The 19992-nt window shown below is 38.2% G+C and overlaps 3 protein-coding genes across 3 annotated transcripts; 2 read left to right on the top strand and 1 right to left on the bottom strand.

Annotated features, from left to right (window-relative positions):
• Positions 1-2391, bottom strand: LOC143854284 (uncharacterized). The gene is made up of 2 exons (XM_077364162.1): positions 2141-2391; positions 1-2003 (listed from the first exon to the last, which is right to left on the bottom strand). The coding sequence occupies exon 2, from the start codon at positions 1938-1940 to the stop codon at positions 735-737; it is 1206 nt and encodes a 401-aa protein (XP_077220277.1). The 5' UTR covers positions 1941-2003; positions 2141-2391; the 3' UTR covers positions 1-734.
• Positions 2392-5073: 2682 nt separating this feature from the next.
• On the top strand, positions 5074-14873 carry LOC143854916 (exportin-2-like). Its single transcript, XM_077365053.1, is given in 10 exon segments — positions 5074-7211; positions 7214-7472; positions 7475-7706; positions 7708-8308; positions 10672-10842; positions 11717-11779; positions 12346-12415; positions 13317-13421; positions 14222-14306; positions 14820-14873. Coding segments are annotated over 4 exon segments (2850 nt in total). The 5' UTR covers positions 5074-5453; the 3' UTR covers positions 10672-10842; positions 11717-11779; positions 12346-12415; positions 13317-13421; positions 14222-14306; positions 14820-14873.
• On the top strand, positions 10706-15008 carry LOC143854834 (glycolate oxidase 1-like). The gene is made up of 5 exons (XM_077364947.1): positions 10706-10842; positions 11671-11779; positions 12346-12507; positions 13317-13421; positions 14820-15008. Exons 1-5 carry the CDS (start codon positions 10706-10708, stop codon positions 15006-15008), a joined length of 702 nt encoding a protein of 233 aa, XP_077221062.1.
• Positions 15009-19992: the final 4984 nt, after the last annotated feature.

Raw genomic sequence — 19992 nt, 5'->3', positions numbered from 1 at the left:
TTCGTACCTTTTCTGCTAGGGCTTACTCCCTTAAATAGGAATATGTTCCCTTTTACAACTAATTACAATTGAAATTGCATTTAACAGATAACTACCAACTAAGGACTCTATTATTACTTAAGCTGGTTCATTACATAGTCTCCCATCCACATGGGTTTACGCTGGGCCCTTCTTTGTATGTTATCCACTTGATCCCCATTCATTTCTTCTATTCCCTGATTTGATTCTGGTTCACTTGTCAACCCTTGATGTAAGGATCTATCATTGCCGACCCCATGAAGAATAACCTTGTCCTCAAGGTTCAAAGCGGAAAACTCCAATTGCAGCTCATGTAGATTCTCCCACGTTGTGTCTTCTGGCAATAGTCCGTGCCACTGAACTAAGACTTGTTGAATTGGTTTGTCATTGTTTAGGACAGTTCTCTCACCCACAATTGTTAACGAGGAGATGAGCGGTTGATTGTTAATACTCAAAGTAGGAAACTGACACACAGCTTGGGGTGGAGGTCCATAATATGGTTTAAGCAATGATATATGAAAAACAGGGAGAATCTGACTTCCTTCAGGCAACGTCAATTTGTAAGAACCCTTCCTGATTGTAGCTTCAATTTCATATGGCCCATAGTACTTTTTACTACGCTTTTGGAAGGTTCGACGAACCAGGAAATGTTGTCTGTAAGGTTGGAACTGTAACAAAACCCAACTACCCACCTCCAATTGCTTGTCAAGACGTTTCTAATCCGCTAGACAGCTCATTCTCGCTTGAGATTGATGTAAAGTATACTTGAGGCGGATTAAAATCTGATCACGTTGTGGAAGGTCGTCCTCCACTGCTTCAATGGAAGAAGAGCCTGAATTGTACAATGGTATTGTAGGAGGCTTTCTTCCGTAGAGTGCCTCGAACATTGTTCTTAGGCATTTCTTTGAATGAGCAAATGCCTTTTGAGCTTCAGAACTCCACGGAAAAGCGTCTTTTTGTAAAAGGTCCGTGAGAGGGGAGGCTACAGTAACATAATGACGAATAAATTGACGGTAGTATCCTGTCAGGCCGACGAATCCGCACAAGTGTTTCAAAGAGGAGGGCCATGTCCAATGTTGCATGGCTTGAACCTTATCAGGATCAGATTGTAAGCCAAGCCCAGATAACAAATGTCCCAAATAGTCAAGCATATTTTGGCAAAATTGACATTTAGACAATTTGGCAAACAGTTTGTGAGCGGATGAACATTCCAGAACAGCTTGTAGTTCCTCTAACCATTGAATGCCCAAAATAACATCAGCCCCTTTTATAGGTAGGAGGACTAAATCAAATTGGAATTCAGGTGTTTGGAGATTGAGTTTGACATCAAGGCATTTTTTAGGACAAAGTAATGATTCCCCGTTTCCAATTAAAACTCTGAATGGAGTGGGTGGTACTATTGGCAATTTAATTATTTTTGCAACTTGGTCCTTCACAAAATTGTGAGTTGAACCATTATCGATCAAAACATGGAGGGAATGGTTAGTGCTTACCCTTGTGAGAGGTATAGTACTTGGATTTTGTTGACCGACGAGTGCGGGGAAGCTGATTTCCGCTGGTTTATCCCCCAAAGTTTCAGTTGAAGTGTCCTCTAAAATTTCATCATTATCATCCTCCATGAGGCAATCAGGGTTCTCATCAATGGCTTCTAAATGATATAGACGTGTACGACAATCGTGCCCCGTAATGAGAATGGGTTTCTGATGTAGCGGAACGGTTTCTGCCGATGAGTCACCTGAAGAAGTCTCCTCACTGGTTGGACGATGAAGCAGGGTTGCCTGTGATTGGAGCTGAAGTTGTTTGAGCATAGCAACCAGTTCGCCATGTTGTTGCGATTGGAGAAGTCGGAACTCATTGATTTGTTGTTGGTATTGGTTAAAGTGCTCGTCGATCTGCACTTGAGACGGCGTATTGTCGGCCATTGATGCAAACGAAGGTTCGAAGGCTCAATGAAAGCGCCAATGATATGAACTTTGTTTAGAGATCTGTAGCTCACACCCAAAACAGAGTATCGGAAAAGAGAAATGGAGAGACCGTTCAGAGAAGGAAAAATAAGAACACAGAAGAGAAGAGATGAGAGAAGAAGAAGAGCAAGGAGACAAAAGATATTTTTCATTCGTACCTTTTCTGCTAGGGCTTACTCCCTTAAATAGGAATATGTTCCCTTTTACAACTAATTACAATTGAAATTGCATTTAACAGATAACTACCAACTAAGGACTCTATTATTACTTAAGCTGGTTCATTACATAGTCTCCCATCCACATGGGTTTACGCTGGGCCCTTCTTTGTATGTTATCCACTTGATCCCCATTCATTTCTTCTATTCCCTGATTTGATTCTGGTTCACTTGTCAACCCTTGATGTAAGGATCTATCAGCTTCCATTAAATGTAGACCCTTGGATGAGAAATTAACGATTTCGTACGAAAAAAAGGAGCATAAAACACATATCACCAAAAAGTGAATATTCTATATCTAGAAGGGAAGGAAATATTCTACTTCGCAGGTCCTAATCAGCATGGGTTTTTGCACTAGAGAGCAGCCACATGGGGCTCACTTTTCAACACATTTTGTCTTATTCATTTATTCATCTGAGGTGGCTGCTCTCTTGTGCAAAAGGGATATCATCACAAATTGATGGTTACTCTAGCTAAAAATTGAATGCTTGTTCATGTTATTTTTTTTTTCGTCTGCCGTCTAGTAATGGGAAAAGTAGAAATTCTAAAAAACTTTTCCCAAACTTTTCCAGAAAATTCCTACAATCCAAGCAAGGACTTGGGGTTGATTTTTCAAGGACCCCATTCGTTTTAGCATTCCTTAATCTTAATGAGGGACTTGCTAGACAATTTTGCGGATAGCCATTTCGAGGCTGACTTTTGCACGAGAGAGCAGCCACCTCAGTGAATTAAATGAATAAGACAAAATCTGCTGAAAAGGATCCAATGTGGCATGTTAAAAGCCCATTGGAAATTGATTTCTCACCCCAATCGAGATATTAGCACTTAAAAACCTTGAGTAGAGGTAAGTTTTGTCCATAATGAAAGTTATTAAAGAACATTGCATGTTAAAAACCCTCAAGAACAAAGACTGTTTCATCATTGGATTCGGATTCAGAGCTGAACATTTCAATTAAAAGATCAAGGATTCAATTGTGACCGTGCGAAATATTTGATTAAAATATTGACAACTATTGAAGCGCTGTCAAGAGACAACAATGGCAGGGCAGTGGATCACTCCAATGAACGATCCATGGTCATGGCAACTGGGCTAAGGGCTTGGGTAGAGGAAGATGAATCAATGAAAATTTTAAGGATAAAATTATTATTTTGAAAGTTGTAATAAACGGCAAAAGGCGTATTTTGAAGAAAAAAAATTAAAAGGAAAATGATATATTCGCCCTTTTTTTTTTACTTGGGACAACCTCCTCTAGTGTAAAAGAGTAGTCATAAGCATGGTTTGAAATTTCGACCGAAATCTGGAATTTCAGATTTCGGTCAACACCGACACCGAAACGACCAAAATCCGAAATATCTGAAACGTACAAAATTTCGAATAATTTTGGCGAAATTTCACATAAAATATTAATTTTTTATTCCTTTACAAAATTTCAGCCTAAATTACCGAAATTTCGGCCAAAAAAACTGACATTTTGACCGTCTTTACCCAATTTCGACCGAAATTCCGGGATTTCGGCTGAATCCGAAATTTCAAACCATGGTTTTAGAAATATATTCCGAAACTGAAATTTCAAACTATGGTCATAAGCATGGTTTTAGATTTCAGCCGGAATCCGAAATTTCGGATCGGTCCAAAACCGAAATTGCCGAAATTTACCAAATTTAGGTTGAAATTGGAAATTTTGTCAAATTTTTTGATAAAATATTAATTTTTTATTCCTTTACAGACCAAAAAACTGATATTTCATGGGCTTCTACCGAGTTTTCGGCTGAAATTCCAGGACTTCGGCCAAAATTTTGGTTTTAATTAGGACCAAAATTATACCTGAAACCGAAATTTAAAACCTTGGTCGTAACTCATAAGTACACTAGATAGGGCTAAACCAACTTAAAAAATGCGTGAATATACATCACTTCCTAATTTAAAATCATAACCTTTTGTAGGGTTGCAACTTGGGTCGGGTTTTACTCGACCAGCATCGACCCCCGACCCGAAAATAGCTTGGGTTGGGTTCATGTTTCTCGGGTTTTGGGTCAAGCCGGGTCTATGATCCAAAAGCCCGCATGAATCTCTGGTCGAGCCGGGTTTGAAGGGGCCCGACCCGACCCGACCCGAGTTACTTAAGTTATAGTATGTATTTTTTTTCTAAAGTTTAGTTACTTTAAAAGTGAAAACTTAACAGTAAAACTCATTCACGCACGCAATCACAGGGACCCTTTCCATCTTCTGTTCGTTTCCCCCCTTTAGCTCTAGGGTTTCAAGTTTCAACTAAATAATTAATGTGCTAAATAGTTTATTGTTTATCTCATATGAGTATAATCATTTTCATTTGGTAATGCATCAATTTATTCTCTTTGGACTAGTTATTAGTTAATGCACTAAAGAGTTTGACATGCTTGAGTTTTTCTACTTCATTGAGTTGAGTTTCCTTGCCAAACAAGAGTTTTCCTTCTTAAATTGCATTAACGTAAAAAAAACCCGACCCGAGAATTATCATGGGTAGCCGGGTTTGGGAATCATGGGTTTTCCGGAAAAAAACCCTACACGCCCGACCCGAGTTGCAGCCCTAACCTTTTGAATAACATCTTACTCTTAATGGCTAATTATTATTATCCTTAATGACTAAATTAGAAGATATTTTATCTTCCCCTCTTTTCCCAAGCTACCCAATAAGATAAGAGTAACATTTCATGAGTAATGGCAGGGAAACCGGTTTTGCAACGAGGGAAACCGAACAAATCAGTTGTTGCCACCGCCTCATTTGATTCTATCGTTATCAGTGGCATTATTAATGCACTCAGAATGACCTGGATCCATCCAATGGTGAGGCCCTTGTAACCGTATTCTACAAGGGGGCGAGTAAGGGGAAAAGGAGGGGCCGGATTTGTCACCTTGCTTGTTATAAATTTCAAAAAATTGGGTTACCCGCTACTTTAAGGGTCGTTAGAGGGGCGGATGCGGAATTTTCGACGGGCCAAATTTATAATCACAATTTCTATCATAGACGAAACGAAAGCCCTCTCTCTCAAACCCTAACCCTCTCTATCTTCTCTCTCAAACCCTAACCTTCTATCTCTCTGTCTCTCGAACCCTAACCTTCTATCTCCCTGTCTCTCGAACCCTAATCTTTTTTTTTTCTGTCTCTCAAACCCTAACCTTCTCTCTCTCTGTCTCTGTCTCTGTCTCTGTCTCTCTCTCTCTCTCTCTCTCTCTCTCTCTCTCAACCCAATATTGAAACCTACCGATCATCCTAAGATGGATTTGAATCCTGAAATTTTACAATCCTGCTTCCTCCAAACCCTTTCCCCTCTTTCAGAACCTGGCCAATTTGCCGAATCTCACCTTTCCAATGCTTCCAATTTTCCCAACTATGGCCTTGCTGTTCTTCAGATCATATCAGAGCCCAATTTTTCCGATCCCAATGACGCCCAAATCCGACAATCCGCCGCCGTAAACTTCAAGAACCACATCAAATCTCACTGGAAATAGTTAACAATCTCCGAAAAAGTTCAGAGCAAAACCCTAATTATTCCCCTCGTGCTTTCCTCTATCCCACTCATCCGTAGTCAGCTTAGCGAAGCCCTCATTATCATCTCCAATTACGATTTCTCCGAATCCAGGCCTTCCCTCCTCCTTGACTTCATCAAGATTCTCCATAAAGCGTCGGATTCCTCTTCCATCAATGGAATGGATTACTCTTCCATCAATGGAATCCTCGATACCGCGAATTCCATCTTTAAGAAATTCCGTTACCAGTACAAAACCGATGAGCTCCTCAAAGAACTCATGTACTGCCTCGATGAATTCGCATCTCCACTCCTCAATATCTTCCTCAAAACATCATCCCTCATTAATTCCAATCCCCACTCTTCTGCTGAAACCCTCCAACCTCTCTTCGAATCGCAGCATCTCTGCTGCCGCATCTTCTACTCTCTCAACTTCCAAGAATTGACTGATTTTTTCAAGGACCATATGAAGGAGTGGATGAGTGAGTTCCATAAATACCTGACTCTCGAGGGCGATGTGATTGCCAATGTTGATGGGCTTCGTGCCACGATCTGTGATAACATCATCCTTTACATGGAGAAGTACGAGGAGGAGTTCACGGACTACTTAAATGACTTCTTCACTGCAGTTGGGAGACTTCTGTTGACTACATCTGCAACTTCGAGTCATGAATATTTGACCGTTAAAGGGATTAAGTTCCTTACCACTGTCAGTACGAGTGTCCGCCACATGCTGTTTGTCTGCGACCCAAACATCTTGCAGCAGATTTGTCAGAGTATTGTGATCCCAAACATTTGGCTACGGGACGAGGATGTGGAGTTGTTTGAGATGAACTATGTTGAGTACATTCGGAGAGACATTGAGGGGTGTGATCTTGATATGCGGAGGCGGATTGCTTGTGAGCTTCTGAAAGGAATAATGATGAATTACAGAGAGCAGATAACAGCAATTCTTTCAGTTCAGATACAGAATATGCTAGGTTTGTATGCCACTAACCAGGCTGGGAATTGGAAGGAGAAGGATTGTGCTATATATTTGGTTATTTCTCTTGCGGTCAAGAGGTCACGTGAAAAATTGGTCCTTCCTGGTCTTGTTAATTTGGACAACTTCTTAAATACTGTTGTTGTTCCGGAGTTGCAGAGCCAAGATGTGAACGGATTAAATCCGATGCTCAAGGCAGATGCTTTGAAGCTCTTCACAACTTTTCGGTACCAGATTCCGAAACAATATGTGATTTCTTTGATGCCCGACATTATACGATTTCTTTCTTCTGGGTCGAATGTTGTTCGTTTGTATGCTGCAAATTGTATTGAGAAACTGTTGCTTGCTAAAGACGAGGGGCGTCCCCGCTCCAATTCTGCTGTTATAAATCCATTTGTGCCAACGTTGATGACCAATCTATTCAGTGCTCTGAATCTTCCAGAATCCAAAGAGAATCCATATGTTATGAAGTGCATCATGCGGGTTGTCGGCGTAGCTGACATTGGCGGTGAGATTGCTGGCGCTTATGTTACCAGTCTGAAAAAAATGTTCTTAGAGAGATTTGCAAGAACCCTAAGAATCCTTTCTTCAGCCATTACCTGTTTGAGTCCGTGGCCGCTTTGGTCAAAAGGTCTTGTGAGAAGGACCCTTCCCTCGCATCAGCATTCGAAGCAAGCCTTTTCCCTGTTTGGAAAACTATTTTGGTAAATGATGTCTCTGAGTTTTGGCCTTACACATTTCAGATCACGGCTCAGCTTGTGGAGATAAATAGACCACCTCTTCCACCGATTACCTGCAATTCTTTGAGTTGCTTCTCTCACCCGAGTGTTGGAAGAGATCTGGAAATGTCCCAGCTCTCATGCGATTGCTTCAGGCATACCTTCAGAAGGTGCCTCAAGAGTTGAGCAGAGAAGGGAGGCTGACTCAAGTGCTTGAGATATTCAAAATGCTGGTCTCAGCTTCAAGTATGGTGGAGCAGGGTTTCTATGTGCTCAACACTGTTGTAGAGAATCTCGGTTATGATGTGGACTGTTCTATTTATACATTTGGACAATGAGCCAACTGAGATTTTTGTGAAGTCGCTGGTGATATTCATGTCACTTTTTTTGGTCAAGTATGGGCATACAGCTCTTGTGGACTCAATAAATGCTGTTCAACCTAATAGATTTGGGGAGATTCTCGAGCAATACTGGATACCATATCTTGAACTGATAACTGGAGCTGTTGAATTGAAGTTGACTTCAATTGCTTCTACAAGACTTCTTTGCGAGTGTCCGTGCCTGTTGGATAACTCTGCTGATATGCTCTGGGAGGAAATGCTTGGCAGCATTGTTACTCTTCTTGCACGACCAGAGAAAGATAGAGCGGATTATGAAGTGGATGTGCCAGATATAGGAGAAACTGTGGGTTATACTGCCACATTTGCTCGTCTATACAATGCTGGTAAGAAAGAGGAAGACCCCCTAAAGGAAATAAGGGATCCAAAAGAATTTTTAGTAACTTCGTTGGCCAGACTTTCATCTCTTTCTCCTGGAAATTACCCTGCAATCATAGGACGGTCTCCATCCAATCAAGCAGGACTCTTCCAGCTTTGCAGCACCTATGGTTCCTCCATAGTCTAGGTAAAATTCTTCATCATGCTAAGTTATTATTCTCCTCTTTTCATTTCTCTGCATGGCACTGTGGCTATAGTTTTCATTTTGTCAGTGAGCTTCACCCTCCTTAACGTTATGCATGTGGCATGAGAAACTTGTTTGTAATTGGATGGAGTTGATTATTGTCGTATCGTATTGCATTGTTGCGAAAATCCGCCGGGCAAATCCAATCCGATTGTGCACAAGTTAAATGGAAAAGTAAAGAACAAACACAAGCCACAAGATGAACACCAAGATTTTACGTGGTTCGGCCAAGCCTACGTCCATGGGCGAGAAATTTTATTAGTGTCAAAATTTTGTTTATGCTAGGTCTGTAGAAAGGAAAGGTAGATTACTGTCATATCATTAAAAGAAAAAATTTCCAAACAATTTTTGTTCCATCAGAAATGTTTTTCTTGCAGTCCAAACAAAAAAGAAAAAAAATCTCATCCTCCCCCACTCTCTTTCATACGTAAGCAAAACCATATCCAACGAATAGGTACGAGGGAAGATAAGGCCTTCTCTCACCACCCCAAATATCACGAGATTTTATATGGTGTAAGCCCTTATAGTCCCTTATTTTTCAAAAAGTATTGTACGGACCACAATATAGGATGATCCAAACTGTCCATGTTATGGGTCATAATGTAAATAGGTTGTGCCCTAAAAATTATTTCCATAGGACGATCCTAGCCCTCCGATCTATAGAGATTTTCATAATATGCAGTTCATCTTAGATCGGAGGGCTAGGATCGTTCTATAGAAATGATTTTTTGGGCACAGCCTATTTAAGCTATGGGCTATCGTATGGACGGTTTGGATCATCCTATAGTGTTGTCTGTACAATACTTCTTGAAAAATAAGGTACATTAAGGGCTTACATCGTATAAATTCTCAATCACATATATCCAAACTTCAAACAGAAAAAGAAATGTAATAATGTACATATGTCCTTCATTGTTTTTATTTTTTATTTTACTTTTCTGATGCATTTTCGTCGATAATTGACTAACATTCATGAACTTCGGACTACGTTTGTGGATAAGACTCGACCCATTTTTCATGTTCATATGCCTCTTATCACACACACCTCGAAAAACTAATCCAATGAAGTATAAAATTCTCTCAGTAGTCCCTACCCATATGTCTTCACGTGTGTTTCTATCTCTACATACTCTTTTGTTATTCTATTTATTTATTTCTCAGACCCATAATCTCTCCAATAATACCACTGGTTTCTCCTCACCCATTAGAGGTCTGCTCTATTCTACTCTTCTATTTCTCTATTGTGGGTCTGTAAACTTTTTAAGTCTGAGGGTCTGTGTTTCTCTGTTTTTATTTATTTGGGTTTAGTGGATAGTTTTGTTTTTACATGTTGTGTATTATTAGAATGTGATTTAGGAGTGAGTATGTTTGGGTTTGAGTAGATGGGTCTTTTCATGTGCTTTGTGTGGGTTTTACAGAATATGATCTGAGACTGTATAATGTTTTTTTGTTAAGTATACTTTCAATCTTATGGTGGATACTTCTATATTGTCATTAGCTGAGTTTTAGCAGAGCAAAGTCTGAGACTGAAGTAGATTAAACATGTCTAATTCTTGTTAAGTAGATCAAACATATCTAGTTCTATTTTTTTTTTCATTTTTCATTTTCAAGAGGTTTTTATCAAAACCTGATAGACCTGATCCCTACTGTTTCTTTCATGGGTTTCGTTAAATTTTCTTTTCTTTTAGTGTAGGTTCAGCAGAATTTAATATCACACTGTTGTTCTCTCTTGAGATTGAGTGTTTATATTATTATTTTTCTTGTGGACTCAGCTGTTTTCGATTCTAGGCTTGGTATTTTCTACGTGTTTTTCTAGGGTTCTTTAGCATGATACGATTTGTATTGTTTTTAATGTTGGATTATATCAAAATTTTCATAGATTCAGTAGAATTTTGAGGCCAAGTGAAGACTTGTTCACTCATGGGGCTTGACTGCTTCAAAAGGTTTTGATTCAGGCTATATGTTTTTGTTTTCTTCTCTTCCCATCCCCCCCTTTTTTTAGATTTGTAGGTTTTGATCTGAGACTATTTTTGTTTTCCCTTCTCATAGCTTTGAGAATTTTTGATTTCAGACTGTATCACATTCTCATTTAGTACATATGATCAGAATTTAAAATCGGACACGAATTCTGTTTCTATCTCCTTGGTTGTTTGACTGTTTGTTCTTCGGGGTTTATGCAATATTTGATCAGGGATTGCATTTGTCGTTTTGTTGTTTTTGAAGATTTGAATAGAGACTATATTTTTGCTTTTGCTCTTGAGGGTTTGTGCAGATGTTGATCTATTTATGTTCAAATTTTATTGCAGACTGTTGGGAAAGGGCTAATAGTTGCTTGAGAAGATGGAGATAACCAATGTTATGGAGTATGAGGCCATTGCCGAGCAAAAACTGCCAAAGATGGTGTATGACTACTATGCTTCAGGTGCAGAGGATCAATGGAGTCTCCATGAGAACAGGAACGCATTTTCGAGGATTCTGTGAGTTTTGTTTTTTCCTCTCTTTATGTTCCCCTGGCTCAATAATTTCCATCCTGGAATGCAAATCATCAGTAGAATTTTGATTTACCCAATTTTCGGATGTGTAAGTCGTGTTTTTTTGGAGTGTCTCTTTGTTCAATGAGAGCAAGCCCTTTTACACCTCGGTTTCTATTGGTTCATTTTCACAGTGCCTATATGTGAGAATTAGAGTTATTTTTTCGTCTTTTTTTTTTGAATGGTAAGCTCTTTTGCACCTCTATTCCTATTGGTTTGTTTATGCGGTGTGTAACTATGAGCACATCACTTATTTATTTCATCTTTGATTATTTTAAGTGCTAGAAAAAATTGGGAACTATCTGAAAAATATGTGGTTGTATTGCCGACCCCAACTAGCTTGGGACAAAGGCTTTGTTGAGTTGAGTTGAGTATTGATGCGTCTAATGAGTGTTAGAAAGCCCTGGTCAACATTAGCCTGTGTTTTTTAGTCGTCATATGATCTGTTTAATATGTTGTTTGTTAATGAACTTTTAAGGGAACTTTTTGCACCATCATGCACTTTTTTGTACTTACAAACAAGATGACCAATCTAATGATACAATAGTACACCTTCTACCCACCAAGAAGAAAGTAAAAGAGTATGTCTATGGTGACATTTCATAAGTGGGGAGTCATAGTCGTCCTCTTTTTGCATGCTTTAGGGAATTCAACTGATATGAAGATCAGGTCTTTATGAAGCATTTTTCCTTTGACCCAAAACGCCCGTGTCTGTGTTTCAGTTAATCCTGTGCTTTAACTTTTTACTAAACATGCTTCTTCGATTTGCAATAGGTTTCGGCCTCGTATACTCATTGCAATTTTTTTGTGGGTGATGCAGTCAGATGACTCTGGTTTGGCCTCATATGTTGCTGGCCAAATTGATCGATCTCTAAGCTGGAAGGTATGTAGGCAGGCGGGATCAAGTTAAAAAAATGCGACTTGTACTTACCCTGTTGGGAAGTCAAAATTCTTTTGGTTGATTTGAGACGAATAATAAGAACATAAAACTGTAAAAAATAGAATAAGGAAAAAATCTTTGGAATTTTGAGAGGATTTATTTTCCAAAATTCATATAGGATAATGGCCACTAATTATTCTGCCCCTTTTGCTCCTTTTCTTCAAGTATTGTGCGCTCAGGGAGCATGGTTTTTACAGATCATAAAATGTCATGTGATTACTTCTATCCTCGACAGTTAGACAGCTTATGAAGACTCATTAATTTGAGACATCTCTTACTTCTTAACCACATGATACATATGAAACTGCTACTGTATATTTGGAAAGTGTCTGGGAAACACACTGCACATTTTGTTTCAATGCAGCTCAACTAAACTAATAAGTTTATGCGTGATGACTGTAAGTTAAGAAAGATGAATGTTTGAAATTGAAGGATTATAACAGAATTGAAAATTTTCAAGCAATATGATACAATATGTTTCTGAGAACACCTCTGTTGGGTTTTGACAGGATGTGAAGTGGTTGCAGACAATCACAAAATTGCCAATTCTGGTGAAGGGTGTGCTGACTGCTGAAGACAGTAAACATTTAGATTTAACTCTTCCTTTCATGTCATTTCTTTATTTGAATGGTAAGCACATATTAATAAAGGACCAAAGAGCAAGAGAAACAGTAAGACTGAGGATGTCCCTTTTTTCTACGGATGAGAAATTAATTTTCAATAGAATTAGAATTTCTTTAGGAATAAGCAAGCTCCTTCTTTTAAACACTAATGGGTTCCCATAAACTTTTAACAATTCCCTTATGTTTCAATGGAGTCACATGATGTTTACTAGTTTTTATAAGCTCTGACTCGAACGAGGATGCAGATAAGGTAAAAATGAGTAGACTTGGGTGAGTCTGACTGATGGGGTCAAATTTTCATTAATGGTGTCAAAGTGGTTTTTATTGATTCGATAAGGCTAAACTCGGACTTGGACGACGACTCGGCCAAGATAAAACCTAGTCGACTCAGGGGAGTAGTTGATAGACTCAGGGAGTTTTTAAACAATGATTTTTATTGTGGCTCTAACTAGACACATCTTTTTGCTTAAACAAGTTCCATGTCAAATATGCATGTCAAACATTTACATTGAACATGCTTTGTTGGAATCTTCAGATGAAACCTTCACGTATCTTTTTCCCTTGTTCCTTTTTTACGTTATTGTATATTATTTATGTAGTTCTAATGTATTATATCTTCCACTTTTATCATTTAACTGCATTGCCATGTCAGCATTTAGCCGATCCCAACTAGTTTGGGACAAAGGCTTAGTTGAGTTGAGTTTGTTGAGCCATGTCAGCATTTCTGGTCTTTAACGGTTACCATGTTGAACACATCATGCCCATATCTAAGTCACTTAATTGAGGCGGTACCCATGAAGTTAATCTTATTCGTCTAAGTTAGGAACTTGTTGATTCTCAAGAAATGGTAACTTCAGGTTGTTAAAGCTGCACAAGGCCGAGTACCTGTGTTTCTGGATGGTGGGGTTCGTCGCAGAACAGATGTCTTCAAAGCATTGGCACTGGGAGCCTCTGGTATATTTGTAAGTAACAGTCACATGAACATTTTCAACTTACTATGTCTACTTCCTTTTCACCTAGTTCACTATGTAATTACATAAACCTTCAACTTGGCGTGCCACTACCATTTCAAAATCGCATTCTTCTTATGCCTTTTTTTGATTTATCATGGCTACTGTTGGGGCTCCACGCTAAAAGCAATAGTCCTACATGGGTCATGTGAAATGGATGTGGATGTGTTATAAAATATAATGGAATGGGCACCTTCCCTCTAACAGCTAGCTTTTAGGGGTGAGGTCTACCCCGATAAATTCCCTACAGTTACTAAACATGGCCTTAGAAACCATTTGCAAATGAGATTAAATTAAAATATTATTTGCAAATAGGTACAAATTTTTGTAGAGGTGAAAGAGGCTCTGAATTTATTTGATAGTTCACTATTATATAGATAAATGATTGTGGTGGGAATGATTGTTATCGATTGTGTTGATCGTGGGATTCATTTAATCTAGACCATTGGTTAGGTGGGTCTCATTGTGGATTGCTATTGGATCATAGATTATTCTACGGATGTTCCTGACCATCTCCATAGATATCCTCAATCTGATAGCTAAAATAGCAAAAACCTGTTTGTCAAAGAGGAATGATTAAAGAATTTTAAATCACAATGGTTGGAACATGAACGAACACTTGTTGGAATTTGGTGCAATTGATGACTCTAGATTAGCTCTTAATATGCTCATACTTATTTCTTTTCTCTTCCTTTTGATTTTTTTGCCATTCATCTTAGTTCTTATTTCTTTTCTTTTTTAAATTATTGAAGGAACGAAGTCTCAGATGAAAACTCACAGCAACTTACAATTTTCTACAATGGAAGGATTTGCGCCTGCAATGTGACCGAGATACAGGTTTGAAACAAAAATCCCCTTTCTTTTTTTTCCGGTCTTGCTTGTTTAGTTTTCAACACAATTGCCATTATTTTTCATATAAAATTTTGTGAATGGTCAAATCCGGAAACAAACACTTAACATGGCCATTTCTAAATGAAATGTGTTGTTTTGACAGATAAACCACTCGTTTGTTATATTAATTAAAATTCTCTCAACAAGTTAACAACTTGAATTTTTAAATAAAGAATTGTGTATCTGTCAAAACAAAGGGCACAATCATTTCCATAGGATGATTTGTTCGTCTCTAGATCGGAGGGCTAGGATCATCCTATGGAAATGACTTTTGGGGCGCAACCTATTTACGTTGTGGCCCATCAAATGGATGGTTTGAATCATCCTATGGTGTGGGGCGTACAGTACTTTTTGAAAAATACTGGACTATACTGGCTGACACCATATAAAACTCATATCATGATAAGTTGTATTCTGTATAATATATGTGTCGCTGAAACTTGGCTCCTTGTTCTACAGGCTAGAGCCATTTTACACCTTGCTAAAAGAGAAATGGAAGAACGGCCGAGGACTTGTGACTCGGAGCCTTTTTTGCCTAGTCAACAAACTCAGCTCAATGCCCCAGCTCTTTCCATGAAGAGATCTCTGCAACGGTTCCTACAGAAGAGGAAGACCAGAATCCAAGAAACTTCTCCTTATAAGCAATAGTCTGAAAAAAAAAAACTCAGTTGTCTTGAGTGCTATCGAAGGGGAATAAAACCCTTCAGATATTAATTGAGATAGTTCACCACACATGAAATGTTCGATATTTCGTTGATATTCGACATGAAGTATTCTTTTATCACATGATAATGTGACTGGTGGGGATCTGCCTAATCCTAACTTTGGTGTAAGATCAGAGCTGTTTATTTTCCATTTGTTTGATCAAGATTTATTTTTTTCAGTTTGATCTTAAATTCTTGCTTTTTAATTTATATGCAAGTTCAGAACAACTACAAATTTATCAATAAAGATTTTTTTTCTATGTTTAAGTCGTCCTAAGAGTACATGTTTTTCTATTTTATGGGTCAGTTCTTTGACTGTTTCCACCTTTACACAAGAACTTTTCTCTTGTGAAGTGATACATGCCCCATTTTTTCCCAAGCCACCCCCTCTAGTTGGGATGCGACTCGGGTCAATTTTTAGGAATTTGGGTTGAGATTCACCATAAAATGGGGTTGAGTTCAGGTTGATTCCATTTATTTTTTAGCAAACGCTCAACCCGACCGGACCCAAGTTGCACCCTTACCCTCTAGTGCATTTATGACCACTTTTTTTCGCTACAAGGGGTGGCCCCGGGAAGAAAATGGGCCGAATATATCAATTACTTTTTTAATTTGAGGTTCACTTTTATTTTTGTAAATTTTCTAAACGCGCTGAAAAATGCAAAATTAAAGGAATGGGGTTGGGATCCAATGGGAAGCCCTTGGAGCTGGGTTTTTGCTAGAGTGCCCTTTAGTTTAGCATTCCTTTATTTTTGTTTTGTTTTTAAATATCCTCTATATTAACAAGTTTTTCACTACTTTTATGTAATTTAATTGTAGTTTAAGGAGCCACTTTTGTTGATTCTGTGCCAACTTGGTGTAAGATGATACAGTTGGCATTCGTTTAACAATGTAAACAGAGGTAAAAGAGAACGATAAGAAGGTTGAAGATGTACAAAGAAGTCAAAATGTGACTCTCATTAAGAAAATGTGGTCAGATCTTACTCCCTAGAAAGAAACATGGCATTTTTAATTGAGCCAGCGAAGCATGTATATGGGGCCCACCATTTTATGATCTAGACCATTCATCTTAGATCAGGTGTGTGATGAAAGTCTCCACCCGATGATCTTAACGACCCCAGTAGTGGCTTAATTTCTTCGTTTTGGATGTGGACCATCAGGTATATGAGGAATGATAAACTGAAGGGCGACTTTGCAAAAAACCCAGCTGCAAGGGCGATCCATTGGATCCACGTCACCCTGTTGAAATGTAGGTTCAGTGTGCTCTAACATGAAACAAAGGCTTCTCTATCAACTTTACGGGTAGTGACAAAATTGATAAAACAAAAGCTTCTGTCAATCACAATAGATGGTTTTGACAAGGAAAATTCAAAGATCCTTGGGATTCATGCATAATGGTTCCTTTTTAACTATCTAGACAAGAAATCAAGAGGATGGAAATCAGATTGCTATTTCAGAATGAGTTTCTGGCGCTGCAGAATTTGAAATTTTCATCTTAGTACTGAAAGTGCTAGGAAGTAGAAGCAATAGAATGCACAAAATAAGCTATTTCAAGACCCAAAGATCCTATTAGTCGCGAAATTTCAAAGCAGGGACTAGTAGCCCAAGTAGAAGGTTCATGAAACCAGATTGTTTGCTTGTTTCAAACAAACAAGTTCTGGCCAAAAGATTAAAAGACTATACAGTGGAGACCATGTCCATTTATGAAAATACCATCCATTATCATTACAAATTCTTAAAATTTTCAATGTACTTTTACTCATGGAATCTGATATTAGTTTTCTCAATGACAGACCCTCAAGTTGAGGACTTATAACCTGCTGGCTGGGGCATGGAGAAGGTCCGATTCAGTAACTAGTAAACATCATGTGACTCCATTGAAACATAAGGGAATTGTTAAAAGTTTATGGGAACCCATTAGTGTTTAAAAGAAGGAGCTTATTCCTAAAGAAATTCTAATTCCATTGAAAATTAATTTCTCATCCGTAGAAAAAAGGGACATCTATTCATAATGTAATGCACAGGAGATGTACCTCTTCTAGAGTACTGATAGTTGCTGGAACATAGTCAAGTTGACGTGCTCCATGATTTGAGACGATGATACCAGATGCCCCGGTTTGGATGGCAATTCTTGCTGCATGATCAGGATAGAATATTATATTGAAAGTCATCAATCAGAAGAAAATGAATGAAAGGAAGAGTTGATATTTTCTGTTTTTTTTTCATTTTCGAGACATCCTCATTCCTCAGTCTTAGTGTTTCTCTTGCTCTTTGGTCCTTTATTAGTACGTGCTTACCATTCAAATAAAGAAATGAAATGAAAGGAAGAGTTAAATCTAAATGCTTACTGTCTTCAGCAGTCAGCACACCCTTCACCAGAATTGGCAATTTCGTGATTGTCTGCAACCACTTCACATCCTGTCAAAACCCAACAGAGGTGTTCTCAGAAACATATTGTATCATATTGCTTGAAAATTTTCAATTCTGTTATAATCCTTCAATTTCAAACATTCATCTTTCTTAACTTACAGTCATCACGCATAAACTTATTAGTTTAGTTGAGCTGCATTGAAACAAAATGTGCAGTGTGTTTCCCAGACACTTTCCAAATATACAGTAGCAGTTTCATATGTATCATGTGGTTAGGAAGTAAGAGATGTCTCAAATTAATGAGTCTTCATAAGCTGTCTAACTGTCGAGGATAGAAGTAACCACATGACATTTTATGATCTGTAAAAACCATGCTCCCTGAGCGCACAATACTTGAAGAAAAGGAGCAAAAGGGGCAGAATAATTAGTGGCCATTATCCTAAATGAATTTTGGAAAATAAATCCTCTCAAAATTCCAAAGATTTTTTCCTTATTCTATTTTTTACAATTTTATGTTCTTATTCGTCTCAAATCAACCAAAAGAATTTTGACTTCCCAACCAGGTAAGTACAAGTCGCATTTTTTTAACTTGATCCCGCCTACATCCCTTCCAGCTTAGAGATCGATCAATTTGGCCAGCAACATATGAGGCCAAACCAGAGTCATCTTACTGCATCACCCACAAAAAAATTGCAATGAGAAAGATAGATATGGCAAACAGTGGAATTGAATAGTTGCTGATGAACTCTATTTTTATCACTCACCTTATTCATCTGGCCGAGGTTCAACCCCTCAAAGTTCTTCAATGTCAAATATGGAGGTAAAGTAAATCTGGTTTAATCAATTAGGAGACAATTAGAACACTGAGAATTTGAAATTTGAAATTGACAACTAGAAAGCTGATTGACAGAAGCTTTTGTTTTATCAATTTTGTCATTACCCGTAAAGTTGATAGAGAAGCCTTTGTTTCATGTTAGAGCACACTGAACCTTTGTATCGACGGAATTTCAAATTTTTTTTTACTTTCGTGTGTATCTATTCGTCCCTAATTAATCTCATTAATATAGCACAAAATCGTGAAGGGACGGTTTCAATTTCGATAAAGTGGATGTTTTATCTATCTCTCTCTCTAGAATACAAAAAGAAATTTTCTGAGGAATCCAAAACCATTTGACGCATGGCCTATCCCAATTAAATCTCATAATCTCTCTTCCTTTACGTCATTTCAACAGATTTGCATGCGTTTATCCCATGTATCTGCTAATATACACATCCTATAACCTGCTAATATACACATATCCTCTGTGTACCTTAGATTTCGAGATTCATTTCCAATCGCGTTTGAAAGAGTTTCCTTTAACTTTTTTATCTCATAGCAATAACAATTTGAGTTAAATGGAAACCTTACCCATACATGGCTGAGTGCCCACTAAGCACGCAATTAATGAAGATGGACCCGCCCCGCCCCGCCCCGTTTTAATATGCAAGCCATTATTAATATCCTCTTATTTTAGTGTTTTTTAAGTTAATATTAATTATTTTTTTATGCTAGTGATATTGGCACTACCAGATTTTTATAAGTGCACAAACATGGCTTGTTTTTTTCTTTTTTTGGGTGTTAAAAAGCTTTTTTGAAGTGAGATTTTTTGTGTGAGGCGGGGATGGGGATTAGGTATTCCCCGCCACCCCCGAAGCGGGGACAGGGAATGCAACATCCGGCCCCGCCCCGTTGCCAGCCCTAATCCCAAGCTACATTATCCTAAAGATACTCTTGCATATATTGTGCCTGAAATATTATCTCAACGAGAGTATGATGATTTTCTTCATTTTGTTCTCATGTAAACTGATGCTAAATTTACGGGTGTGTGTATTTTATATTTTGATTAAATTTTTGTTTGGGTTGCGGTCGAGTCCAACTGGTTCGGCTTCGCTAACTGTTTTCGATTGGTTTTACCTAACGGGAATGAGGATAGCGAATGAAGGTATCAAGACCTATTGATTTTGTGGTTTCTGACTCATGTGGGCCATGCTTTTGTAATTCTCCGATGCTCTTTCGTCTGTGAGGAACGAGTAATTTTAGTGGCAAATCAGCTTCTTCTACATGCTCAAAGAGATTCTGAGAGTGGTTGTTGTCGCTTCAACTTGCATGAGGATACAGTTCTGTTACAAACTGAAGGATGGTTTCTTCTCCAACACTGTACTTATTTGTTTGTGGTATCTTAAGGTTGATATAGATGCAAGTGACCAAGAAGTGATTGCTTAAAAGCTGCTGGAGGTTTACAATTGAGAACCCACATTTTTGCCCCTTTAACTTATAAAAAGGTTTCTACCATGGGTTCTGTAAGTAGCAGCTCTGGCAATGAAAATTTCATTTTTATTTTTAGTTTTTTTAACCATTTTAATACAAGTTTTTATTATTCGTTTAATTTTTCTTCAAGCCCTGTGCAACGCACGGGTCTGCGACTAGTTTTCTTAATGAGAGTCACATTTTGACTTCCCTCTTGTGAAAAGGAGGTGGATACAGCCCCCACCAACCTACTAGACGTTTTCTCCTTGCG

The sequence above is a fragment of the Tasmannia lanceolata genome, unplaced genomic scaffold (genome assembly GCF_043159265.1).
Source record: "Tasmannia lanceolata isolate RefF3 unplaced genomic scaffold, GAP_Taslan_0.1 ptg000020l, whole genome shotgun sequence".
Taxonomy (NCBI): domain Eukaryota; kingdom Viridiplantae; phylum Streptophyta; class Magnoliopsida; order Canellales; family Winteraceae; genus Tasmannia; species Tasmannia lanceolata.
Note: the sequence above shows the minus strand (reverse complement) of the source record. Positions and strands in the feature narration are given on the sequence as shown.